This window comes from Podarcis melisellensis (assembly GCF_964234715.1).
Source record: "Podarcis melisellensis genome assembly, chromosome: 2".
Taxonomy (NCBI): domain Eukaryota; kingdom Metazoa; phylum Chordata; class Lepidosauria; order Squamata; family Lacertidae; genus Podarcis; species Podarcis melisellensis.
Genome location: NC_138529.1, coordinates 46,316,517 through 46,330,271, shown reverse-complemented (window position 1 = coordinate 46,330,271; position 13,755 = coordinate 46,316,517). Strand labels below are relative to the sequence as shown.

Here is a 13,755-nt window from a genome sequence, read left to right as displayed (position 1 = left end):
ACAGCATGCAGAACACCCACACACCTCTTTCCCTGGCTCAGGCTGGCAGTGGTGGCAGCCCGCCCCGTCCAAGCCCCCAACTCCCCCCCAAGCCCCGGACATTTCCTTTAAAATGTAAAAATCTGCCTGGATGGGCATGTTGCCCCCCCCCCCCAAAGAAGAGATGTCTGGGTTGCCCCAGACTTATGGCAACCCTGTACTAGTGGCTTGAGCCCATAGATGAGGAGTGAGGAGTTGCAAACTTCAGGCTTGAAGGGCACACACAGGCCCTTTGGACTCTCCTCAGGCCACAGACTCTCATGTTTAAATCGTTTTATTTCATGGTGTTCTGATGAGTGCTGGGCAGCTAATTCCTTGTGATTCTTCTGACATAGCCACTATTTAAATTTCCCACAATATCCCAGTGATGCTATTAGTGGGATGATGCCACTTGTGTTTCCCACAGTGCCTCCTTTTGAGTGTTGCTCAAAATGATCTATTTTAAGTTTGATTGTTGTGTCCCCCACATTATTTAATTTCTATAGGAAGATGCTGCAACAGAATAGACAAAGATGTGTGGAAGTCCTTGGTATTTATTTATGGACTGGATATAAGTTTAAGACCTGAAGCTTAATCTATGCAAGCCAGACATGTCTTTCATTAGTCTTTCATTATCTTTAATAGGATATGTGCATGCTTTTTGTTGCTACATATCCTTTAAGAATCAGGTTTACTGCTTGGGACCTCTCCTAGACCTGACACTGGTGGGGGTACATGAGGGCTACTATTTAAATCCTCATTTTCAAGTCTCCGATAAAGCTTGTTTGAATTTGTGTTATTACTTTCAATTGGGTGCTTTATGAATGCATGTTCCTCTTTAATTTATGTAGCTATCACTCCATAGTGGAAAATGAAAAGAATGAAAGTTTACTTTATAGTTGTGTCAGAAGGTTAAACTATCGCAAGGGAACACTTTTTTTAAAAAAAAACAGTAGATATGTCATGACAAACTGAAGTGCATATCAAGATCACTGCCATTTTCTTAACTAATGCCACTGAACTAAATTAGAAAAAGAACCGGGGAATTTTATTTTTATTTTAAAAAATATAAAAAAATAGAGGGAAGATCCACACAGCAATACTATACAGATACTGTGCTATGCTTCACTGAAATTAGACCTCCTTGTAAAAGAAAGTACAATAAATATGTGCACTGTACACTTATCAACACATATGACAAATTAGAAAAGACTTTATCAAATCATTAAATAATTCCTTGTAGGCTGCACATATTAAAATTTTAAAGCATATACTATTTGTCCTCATAATTCCTGGAGGAGATGGATTACTAGATTGGCTTTGGTTACAACGTGAAAAAAGAGAGTGCTCAGTAATACTTATGTGACAGCTAAGAGATGGGGCTTTTGATCATGTAACATTCTAACTGTAGTTTGCAATAATTGTGTGTCAGTCTTCACACCTTTTCCAAGTTGTTCAAGATCTTCAAGAGAAAAAATTATGATGGCAACACTGATAATTAGTCATATCCTATGTCTACCTAGAGTCACACAGAATATTATACAGACTCCCTGCTTTTACCTTGCAAAGTACAAAAACACTGCAACGACTCTCTGCTTTAAATTAATGCAATTAAGATATATCTCAAGTAAAGCATCCAGATATAAATCCTCCCAATACTATTATTAAATTATGACCCTTTAAAAAAAAGGCCTCTATCTTGTTTGTTTTGGACCAGACCATGTTGGGTCCTCAGAAAAAGCACAATTTTTAATTTATTGTGGCATAAAAATTTTCTGCAGTGTTTACCTAATACAGTGGTACCTCGGGTTACATACGCTTCAGGTTATATACGCTTCAGGTTACAGACTCCGCTAATCCAGAAATAGTGCTTCAGGTTAAGAACTTTGCTTCAGGATAAGAACAGAAATCGTGCTCCGCCGGCGCGGCGGCAGCACGAGGTACCATTAGCTAAAGGGGTTCAGGTTAAGAACAGTTTCAGGTTAAGAACGGACCTTCGGAACGAATTAAGTACTTAACCTGAGGTACCACTGTACATATTATTACATCAACAAGGTATTAACTTGTTCAATGGCATCCACACAAGGCAATGAAGTCCATCTAGTGTTACCTTGCTCAATGGCACCCACAGGAGCGGGGCCAGATCTACCATGAAACTAATTAAAAAGGTCTAATTCTCATGACTTCTATAGATATCTGTCCATTGCAACTAATGCCCATTCTATTCCTGTGACCTCTGAGCCACAACAAGGCACTAGTTGCTAACAAGACGTTATTCCAAGATAGATTTATGCTGTTATGAATTGGGGAAGAAAGATAGTCAACAAAAACCTTTTACTTCCCTTGTGATATTATTATAGCCTATGGGCAGCCTCATTGCAAGCTCTTGGCCTGTGTGGATAAAGGGGGACTGCATGAACAACCAATATTGGGTGGACCAGCAAATCAGACAAATGCCCCCATTTAATAGAATGAGCCTCATGTCTAGAGAGTGGCCTGATAAATCCATTTCAGTGTTTCCAGTAAATAAATCTTGTGACCTCATTTAAACTCCAAGTTATTCTGTTGAAATCTAATTCTGCATCCTGAGGCAAATCGGTGCAGTTGGCACAAATCAGCAGTTGCCAGCTTGACATATGTGATTCTGCAGTATTCCAGTGTACTTAGAATTCAGAATACTTTGCTAGCAATAAAATGCACTTTTTAAAAGGAAAAAAAAATGTTCACAAGATGTACTGTAACTTTCATGAAAACTGTGTTTCCTTTCCATCAAATTATACATAGGACAGACATATATTTAAGTACCGCTAGTAACCACCTGTATACTTGATCCACCAACAAACAAGAGAACAATAGAGTAACAGGTTGTTTTTTTCTAGCAGTGCATACAGTTACCCTTAAAATACACTCATACAAGGCTAATTTACTACACATATTGTTTACTTCAAAGTGGGAATAAACAGTCAAGGAAATGTAAATTAGTAGTTACAGAAATAGTAAGTAGGCCAAAATATGGAAAGAAAAATAATACCAGGGGAAAATAATTGTATTTGGGAAACTAATGTACACAACAACTAGCAAAGATGGTAACCATTTTATACCAAAAGAAAGCTGAAGCAATTTCATGAAAGAAGAAGAAAGTTGGGAAGGGGTTTTAAAATCAGTGATCTAGAAACAAAAAACCCTATTGCAGTTTTGAAACTATGCAAACACAGGATAATTTATACACTTCATGAGCAACAGTTCTTCAGCTGAAGCATAGTTACAACTTAAACATCACAAGGACCATTGACAAGAAGTGTGTACGCTGTTGTGCCTGAATGTGAGGAATCCAGATTCAGATGCTGATTCAGCAGTAAAGCTCACTGGGGTCCTTAGATAAGTCTCTATTCTGCAGTTTAAGCTGCCTAGCTCACTGGAAGAATGGCAGGGAATATATCTACTGCACAGAGATACTGTGATTTAACGTTCATAGTGCCAAAGAAATTTTAACAATTTTGAAAGAAACAACAAATACCTCACATGGAATTCTATCACTAAGAGCTATTAGCTCCAATCCAAACCAAGCACATGCATACAGTAATTTAAAACATGTTTAGAGGGCATCAGGTCCTTTTAGCTTTGTACAGTAGGATAAAATTAAAAGCTATGTTGAACAAATACTCTTCCATGAGACGGAGCCATATATGCTTGTGGATCAATTTTGCTGGGAAGACAATCTTTTGAGAAAAGTATTGCCTAGGATTCATTCTGGGCTACGAAAAGCAACAGAAATAACTTCATTGACATCAATCTTACAAAGGGATTATAGGACTTAATATTCTATATGACAACTGGACATTTGAAAAGTGTGCTGGTTTTCCCCACCCACCATTTATGCCTGCCTTAGGAATGCAACTATCTCTTAATAGCCAGACTATCTGGAACTTTTCATATCACAAGTCTGGGCTATGTTTTTCTGTATTTGAATTATTCACACACTGAAAAGGGTAAGACACAGAAGCATAATAAATTGTCACTTAAAGTAACATTGAAAGAAATGTACGCAAAGTAAAAACAACATGTAAAGATACTTCTCTCAATTGTTTTTGTTATAATGGAAAAAAGTTATCAAAGGAAGTTTACACATTCATGTGAAGAATTTATGTCAATCTAAAATGTAACATGGGCTTTTGATTCTGTGTGAGGCACTAACAAACTACTAATGAACTTGAAAATAATTAGATGCGTCTTCTCCCTCCATTTTTAAATTAAATTAAATGTAAGGCTTATGCAGTGACAAAATTATGTCAGGGAAAAGTGTACATTCTCCACATTTCAATTCACTTCAGTAAGAAATACGGGATAAATTACAAAGTACCTCATAGATAATGATTACCAAATGTTAATCACAATGTTTTACTCATCTTATCAGTAATGCTAGTCCCACAAAAAAATAAGTAGTGAAAATGTCTCTGTTATACCTGTAATGAACCTTAGTGACATAACACAAGGGTATAATATGTGGGCCTCTCCGGAAATATGACAACATGACAGCTGGTTAATACTAATAATTATTAATACCTCTATGTTAAAAGAAGGAATCTAGAAAGGCTTCCTGAATATGACAAAGCTAACATATTCACCACTTCACTTCACAATGAAAACTGAATTTTGCACTTGCATGTCAAATCACAGCTGAACACATCTTCCAATACAAATGCAGAGTAACTGCATGGACACTTAAATATAGTGCTGTAATGGTATCATTGAAGTAAAAAAAAAAAGTGTCTTAGAACATACCTTGTCTTGGAAACTCATCAGACTCTCTGTGAACTAGGTCAGTAACTCGATTTCCATAGTGCATTCTGGTGTCATGATCATAAGCCTTCAGTGTCTCACTTGAACTATAGGACTTCTGAGTAGGCACTCTACAGTCCTCACTGTCCAGTGATGAACTTGTGTAGCGACATTCCTTTCCACACCTGCCTCTTGTCAAAGAGCGGTGCCTTCGATCTTTTATATCCATAATTCTGGGAGAAAAGGAAACTTTTTCCCACTGATGTAAAACTTTAAGGCAGAGACTGGTTACTTTTCCACCTACAAGAAATAAAAATAATGCTTAAGTATGAAGTGATGACTTAAATATACATTTGTTTGTGTGTGCGCACATCTGTGTGTATGTGTAAAGTCACATTTTCTCACTTTCTTAGAAAACTAAAGTGAAAAAGACACAACAGCCAACAAAGAATTTTAATTGCTTTAAAAAACCTATATGGGTAATTGATCCTAATGGAAACAAATGAAAGAAATTTGATTTAACTGCATGAGTTATATTTTATTAAAACTATGTTTTTATTGAAGAGTTTAAAAATTGATGATAAAACAAACTGCTGTAATCTTTTCATTTATGCATGCACACTGATAACAACATGACAGTCCTTTTGACACTCTGATATTAGCTCCTGCTCTGCAACAACACACAGAAAAACAGATTGGAAACAGCTTTAATTACTTCCTTTTATAGCTGCAGGAGGGTCTGAAATGTAGAGCATCATATGAAGTGTGCAGATTAGAATGAAGCACACAGTGAATTTTAAAGAACGAACCATTAAGATTCACATGCTATACAAGCAAGTTTCAGAAAAACCACAAACGCTTCCTTAGTATTCCTTCATAATTTCCCTTTTTCATCATACTTTTTTTTCTTCAACTGGCTTTCTCACCCACCATAAAGCTCCACCGGTGTTCAGCAGTTTAGGATTGCTCCCTTAGTCTAATGATCACAGCCTAAGCATTTTTTAACTCTCTTACTACATCAGGGGTTAATAACCTTTTCGACCAGCAGGCACATTACAAATTGTTAGAAAGTGCTGTAGGTGTCAGTTACAAAATGGCTCTCATGGGAGCAGGCCATAACACAAAATGTGTACCATGGAGGGACAGGCATAATTTATCATAGCTGCTGTGGATGGCATGGCATCACACGAAAGCAGAGGGCCATCTTTGCTGCTCCCTACTCCCTCTAATCACATGCTTGTTGTGGGAAGTCACCTATTTGTCCTGATTGTGCAGATCATGCACACAATGATGCTGTTGGTAAACAGGGAATGTTTCCATGTACCAGGAAAAATATACAATGTGGCCACACCACATTTTCTCTCCCTTTCTCTCTCACACACATACACACACACAGAGCACATGCACACATATAGACCACAGACACACACGCTTCTCTCACACACAGTCACATACTTAGCATATGCATCCCTCAGTCTCTCACACAGACTGTACACACAGCACATACACCCATCCCTTTCTTACAGATCACATGTACATGTATGCTTCCTCCGCCCTCTCACACATCAAGAGATATCTCACTCTCTTTCTCTCTGCCCAAGTGGATATCTCTCAATAATACACACATAGCAAGAACATACTTGAGCACAGACATTCAGAAAGCTCCTCCATGGGTGAAGGAAGTGCCTGCCATTGGAAATAAATAAAAAGGAGAGCCATGAAATGTGTGCCCATGGGCACTGGGTTGGCAATCTCTGTACTACATCATCCCAAATCTCTTGTATTAATACTCATGCAACCTCTGAATCTTTATGGGCCTGACAGACATAACTTGTTTTAAAATTTATATTCTGCCCATATGGCTGGGTTTCCCCAGCCACTCTGGGTGGCTTACAGCATATATAAAACCACAACAAATCAAACATTAAAAAAACAAAATATCCTATACAAGCAACAAACAAACCAAGAAATCAATAGAAATCAACAACAACAACAATAACAACAACAACACTAAACCGTTTACAGTTATACCCAAATTAAAATAACTACCAACTCCAACTAAATATTTGACCAACACCAACTCAGAGGAACCAAAATTAGAAACATTTTAAAATATTTTAGCCAGTTGTCACAAACCAAGAGTTGTTCCAGCAATGTCTCATTGGCCTCCCAGGAGCCTCTTTTAGCTGTTCAGGGTGAGTCTGGGCCCCGACCCCTAGACCAGGTAGAAATGTGTTTTGCAGCATTCATGGCAGCAGCAACATCCATGGATTTACATAACTAATATACAGAAGATAAGCCAACAGATGGCTTCTAGCTTAGCTATAGAAAAAGTGTGGCCAAGACCCTGAAACCAGTATTCCTCTGATTGCCAGGATTAAGAGCAGGATACATGAACCATGAAGCATTTGATGTTCTTTCCCCCCCTTCAGAGTATCACTCTGAAAAGAAGCAATTTTAGGTAACCAGGAGAACCAGATGTTTGAAGACACCCACTTGTATATTACAATCTGTGAATTCTTAAAATCATAACAAGCTTATTTTTTAAAAATGTGAGAATCCATGAGACAAGGTAAAAAAGCAGAACAATAGAAAACCAAATACCTATCGTTTTCTGGAAAAAAACACACCCAAAACCAATATAAGATACTTACTTAAAAGCCTGCAGTGTTACAATTGTAAAAACCATCAGCCTGCATATATTAGGCAAATTTATATACATGTGCATAACTTTAAGCACACGGGCAGCATACTTTTAGTATTCAGTATGTGTTTCCAATATTGGAAGTTTTGCTTCAGGCTTGGAAGTCTAAATATCACAGAAATGTATATGTATGGGGGAAGTTTTTTGCTTAGAGGGCATGGGGAGTACCTAGGTCACCACCCTCAGATGATGATGATGATTAATTAAATTTGTGTACCCCCCTTCATCTAAAGATCACAAGGCAGTTCACAACTTAAATATATAAAAATGAAAAAACAAACACACTTAATACATCATAGAATGTTAATCAGCTAAAGGCCTTGGATCACTTGTAGATGGAACTGATAAATACTATATGACATCATATTCATAGGTATCAACTAGTCCAACCCAAGGTTTTTTGTTGCATAGATGATTTAAAGTTTTGCCACCACACTTCTTTGGTGAGCAACATAACAATAGAACATTAAACTCATCCAGCATCTTCTATAATATTTTTAGAAAGTAGCCTTGACATGTCCACCCACTTTTGTGTCGAAAAAAACTCTTGGTTGACATTCTGTCAGAAAGAGAGAGGAGGAATGGAAGGAGATTACTGAATCTGTTGGTGGAGAGGGTCTGGGTTGTCCCCTAGGAGACCACATTCTCCACATGCTGCAGAGTTGAACAAACCAGCTGTCACCCTGCCACTGGAGATGAAGGCTGCCCTGGCAACTGGGAAAATGCAAGACCCTGAGTCAGATAGTAAGTTGGCCAGGCAAACTTAGGCCCCATCTCCAAGGGTGCATCATCAAATGCAGCTGTACAAGCCAACACAGCCTACTTGGGGTGTTCGCTTGCTTGCCCACTCCCCTTGCTTGGGAAGAGAACTAAGAGAATGACTGTGCCTACCACACCCTTGAAAAGGGTGTAAGATTGCGACAATGCCTTAGATTGTGCCTAGCCATGTATCTTAGAGCCCTGCTTCTGAGCTACTAATTTTGCAGCCTGTATCCTAATTTATGTTTAAACCATGTGCTAACCTTTAGAATCAAGTCCTCAGGAATATTTGAGCCGAGAGTCCAAGTTCTGTGTCTGAAAGCAGAGTTCCTGACCAGGCACTTGCTCTGCATTTCACCCTCAGTGCAGCCTGGGAATGCATGATTCACCTTTTCTGGCATTTTGGCAGTCTTCAAGAGTATTCCTGGATATGGCCACTTACTCCAAAACAGCTTGACTTTCTCTTGGCTCTTCCACCTGGACACCAATCTCCACATGTTATTATCCAGTAAAAACCTTACTGGGGACATGAATCTCTCTATTTGAATTTACTCAACCAATAAAGACTGCTTCTCCCTTCCTATGTTCCGCTCAGTAAACTTCCTCCATCTTTCTCTTTTCCCTCCTCATTCTGCCTTCTCTCCTTTCCATTTAGGCACTACAGTGGTACCTCAGGTTAAGTACTTAATTCGTTCCGGAGGTCCGTTCTTAACGTGAAACTGTTCTTAACCTGAAGCACTACTTTAGCTAATGGGGCCTCCTGCTGCCACTGTGCCGCTGGAGCACGATTTCTGTTCTCATCCTGAAGCAAAGTTCTTAACCCAAGGTACTATTTCTGGGTTAGCAGAGTCTGTAACCTGAAGCGTATGTAACCTGAAGCGTATGTAACCCGAGGTACCACTGTACAGCACAGCCTATACTAGTGAATACACAGAGACAATAAAAGTATTCCTGTTTCACATTCATGTCCATGTCAAGTAGTTTGAAATGAGTTACAAAGCAAAAATGGATACATAGAATAGCTAGTTAAGACTGAGAATGAATTACAGCATAAATGAAATAAAACAAATGGCGAAAGAGTAGTATAAATTACTTCAGGTGACTTGGAATCAGTAGTTAAACTGCAGGTTTAACATGAGTTCTGAATGGTAGTTGCTTTTCTCTGTGCATTTGTTAGCTACAAGGTTCCTCTGGCTTTTTGATTTTTATCATGCTACACAGAAAATATGTCCTGTCCACTAGAATCACATTTATTACAATTTTTTTAGTGGTTATGTAAAAAAAGAAATCAGTCATTATGATCAAAGTTCTTAGTCTTTGTTAAATTATAAATACTTTCCTCTTGCATAAAAAGAACAATTATCTACTGCTACAGTGTTGTTAAGGTAGATAAAATAATTTATCATTGCATAATTAACACAATATTGTTAAGCATGCTTTAACAATTTTGTATAATGGATTCATATCACTAGAGAATACTTTCGATTAAGCAACAAATTTAGAAACAATTTTTGACCATGACTGTCTAAATTGATTGTCTAAATTGACTTCTAAAAATCAGATATGTATAAATGACTTTTTTTATATAAAAACAAACAAACCAAACCCCCCCACACAATCTTTTCAGTTGCAGGTACATAGATCTAATCTACATTTTTTGACTCAAGTTCTCTGACTCTCATCCTCTGACATCCAGTACGTAGCTGTTGGAAGCGCATATATTCCCCAGTATGTTATACTGCTTTGAGTGAAGACAGCACAGCACAGGACATTCGCTCTACAGTATATACCAATGTTTTTAATATTTTGTTTCACACATAATGGTAGCATTGTTAAATCACCCTGTTAGCAGGTAGAGCTGCCATCAGGATCACGAGTGATTGACAATTGTGTGGAGGATTATTTAGATGAACATATAATTTCATATGGGCGCTGCTGCAATTTCCACAATGGAAGATGCCGCTCAAAGATGCTGCCACCATTAAGCAAGCCATGACAATCTTGGATAAAAAGGCAACACCATTTCTGCTATTGCCATATCTGATGGACATAAAGAAAATGACATTTCAGCTATAAAGGATAGGAGAGAAGGGAGAAGGACAGTGAGATCAGAAGGCGGCAGCATTAATGAGAAAGGAAAAGGGGAAAGGCCAATTCAGGAGATACAAACTGTTAGTAATTTCATTCTCTCATTGCTGTTGGAACTCTTGATTCACTGTTTACATTCCATTGTGATAGGAGTGTGGGAACGGAACTCAGACACTGTACTTCCGTTCTGTGTGCTTTTGTATTTTTTCTTTGTTCTCTGCTTTCGGACAGAGAGGACATGTGTGAAGCTGTTGCTCACACTAGCTATGTTTGTTGTTTTGATTTGCTGTAAATAAAGCAGCTTTCGCGATGCCAAATGCCTCCACAGCCTCGCTTCTTGCTGGTACTCTGCTACTGCATTAGCGTGCCCACAGCTCCACTGGATGTGGGTCGCTGGACACTTGCGTATGCGAAAGGGTACACATGGCAGATTCGTGTATGCAGCAGCATGCTCATTTCTAGTTATGCTATAGAGCAGATATTGGACTACAGTGCGCATCATCCTATGCTGTCTTGGATTGAGAGAAATGTAGTTCAGCAACATATAGAGGATACCATCCCTGGTATAGAATGTCCCACTGGGTGTTGGGGAGACCTGCTTCTTAGCTTTAAAAATCAGATTGTCCTTTAAGGAGTAGGAACTGCTGCACCAAAAATTAAAGCAACAACAGCAGCAGCAGCAACAGCAGCAGCAGCAGCAAAGGTCTGGCTGTGCTGTGCACAAAATAGATTGTATGCACATATTTAATTTTCATACTACATTACATCCAAAGTAACTCCAGTTACTTTCAGATATTCATGTTGAGAACAACTTTGATAATATGCTTCAAAAACAACATATTTGTGTGGAACTCTCTTTCTTTCTCCCCAAAATATGTATACATGACATGATGGCATCACATTGTGAATTTCTCCACCCACACTTACATTATTGACTGATGCTGGTATGAGTAAAAAATCTTATGACACTATGATGTCATGCCATATGATGGCTGCTAGTACACATTATGAGGGAGAGGGGGGATCTCAATATGGGGACGTTTCTTTTGGCAGCATTCCTGTGTCCTGTGACAGCTCAAAAATAATAATAATAGAACTGAGCTGGACAGCTTCCCAGACGGCATCTCCATACATACAATTTGGAGCCAGATCCAACACATTTGTATCCATTGGGTTCAATGACACTAATTCTAATGTTTGTGTGCGTATAATGGAAGCTTTAATTGTTCTGAGGCTGTAGCAAAGACAGACAAGTCCAGCCCTAGTCTTTGAGTCAAACTACATTTTATATTCAAGGTGTTGTTTGCCCTTCTGTCTATTTTTTAAATGGGTGATCTGAATTAGGACCACAGTGGGGGTGGAGAGTGATAGAAATCCTTTCCGTCTTGCGGTGGTCTTAACAACCACCCCCATGAGAAAAGCTGCTCTTGGCACTGATAGCTTTCCTTTCAGGGCAACTCCCAGATACAGGGAGCAATTTTTGTGATTTATATGTATGAGGGGAAAGAGTTTTAACATACATACACACTGACTTGGTCTTGATCAGGATTGCCCTATCTATATTTTAAACAAAGATGCAAGTACAAACCATGTATATGCATTATGTTTGGCCAATTCTCTTTGTTTTCCTTTTACTTGCTAAATCATATACTGTAAGCAAGTTCCCCTATCTTGGCAGCAGAAGCTCAAAGCTTTTCCTCCAAACATCTGAAAAAAATAGGGAAAGAAAGAAATTGGGAGGGGTATCTCTCCAGCAGTATGAATTCTCTGCTATTGAAATGGACACATGATGGAAGTTTTTTTAGGCTGGGGAATCTTAGACCAGGGGAGCTAAATTAGTTGTGTGAATTGCATATGTTGATTGAAACTTGACAGCAAAAGTGTCAACTGGAGTCTTCTTGTAGTCTTTTAATTGATTCATTTATCACAATACCTTTTCTGTTTATTTTCTCTGTGATACACCATGGAGCATATAATTTGGGAAAGGGGAATTGTTGGAGATAATTTACACATTTCCAGAACTTTCTCCAAAAATAATTTCAAAGATTAGTTTAAAAGCCCTAGATTTCAGTAGACGAAAGACTGAAGTTTTTTCTTATACAAGTAAATGGAGCTTTGTTCCGCCTACCTTTGAGCATAAAAGTTTCCTTTAGTGTACATAAACCATTAACTTAGTTACCATGAATTCCCAGTGCTTTATGCACACAAAACTTTGTCAGAAATAACACAACTTCCTACTGTGAACCTTTGTCCTAACATTTCAAAGCGGGCAGTAAAAACTCTAAAAAAGCAAAAGGTAAAAACACACACAAAGAAATGGACAACTGAAACCTTTAATGAATAAGGAATTGAATTCCAAAAGGGGAAAATTCCATAGCTTTATTTACTATTTTATATCCTGCTACCAAATTCTTTTATGAACTTCAGCTAATCATCAGTATATTACATTTAATACAATCATTTTTTCAAATTAGTAAATGGTAAAATTGAAACTATTATGAATTCAGTAAAAAAAAAATCCTATTACTGAACCCCCCTAGTCCACCCACAGAATGCAGAAATACATTGCCTTATTTACAGCCTACCTTATTTACAGCCTACCATCCCAATAAAGATACCTATGCATAAAATACTACTTAAAGCCTAGTGCTCCAATCCAGAGATCAATGCATGCTTAGGCCTAGGCTTGATGTTGGGAACTCAGGAACCACTCACCCTCCATCTTCAGATTCAGTTCATCAGCCCACTACTGCATCCAGACACATAGCCACTCATGATTGTGAAGTTACAGAAAAATAAAAGCTTAGTATCAGCATATGATTACACCTCACTCCAAATCTCCTAATGACAGCTCCAAATGGGGTTATACAGATATCAAATAGCATAGGAAACAATATAGTGCCCTGTGGCCCTCAGAGCTCAAGATCCAGAGGACCAAGAAACACTTATCCAATGTTTTTTTCTCCCTGTTCCTGGAAGCAGTACAGTAGTTTAATCACTGAAGAAGTGTCTCCAAATATCTATCTCCTAGGAGGATACTATGTTGATGGTATCCAAAGCAGATGATAGAATGTACAGAAGCAGCAGGGTCAAACTCCCACTTGTCTATCTCCAAATGAAGGTCATCAATCAGGGCAACCAAATCACTCCCAAAAGCAGCTCTGAACACAAAAATGGTTTGGAAATGGTTTAGAGCAAGACCTCTCCTCGGGTGGCGGTTAGGCACTGGAATATGTGTGGTGTGTTGGAGGGCAGCTTGTGGCCATCAACTCCCCCTCCTTTTGGGTATTCCATTAAAGGGATCTGGCGGTCGTGGATCCTGTCTGATGCCCTGCTGGTGGCACAACCCCCGATGACTTCAGGGGAACTTGCATCAACAAGCTCCTCCCACTAGCTGTTAACCCTCA

At 38.6% G+C, this 13,755-nt stretch overlaps 1 protein-coding gene across 11 annotated transcripts in view; it reads right to left on the bottom strand.

Annotated features, from left to right (window-relative positions):
* The window catches only part of TENM2 (teneurin transmembrane protein 2), a 704,879-nt gene that overhangs the window by 623,730 nt on the left and 67,394 nt on the right, over nt 1-13,755 (bottom strand). For all 11 annotated transcript variants that reach the window (XM_081899086.1, XM_081899100.1, XM_081899097.1 and 8 more), the window contains exon 2: nt 4,801-5,097. In XM_081899086.1, coding sequence (XP_081755212.1) covers nt 4,801-5,026 — 226 coding nt within the window. In that variant the 5' untranslated portion in view covers nt 5,027-5,097. The remainder of the gene's footprint in view (nt 1-4,800; nt 5,098-13,755) is intronic.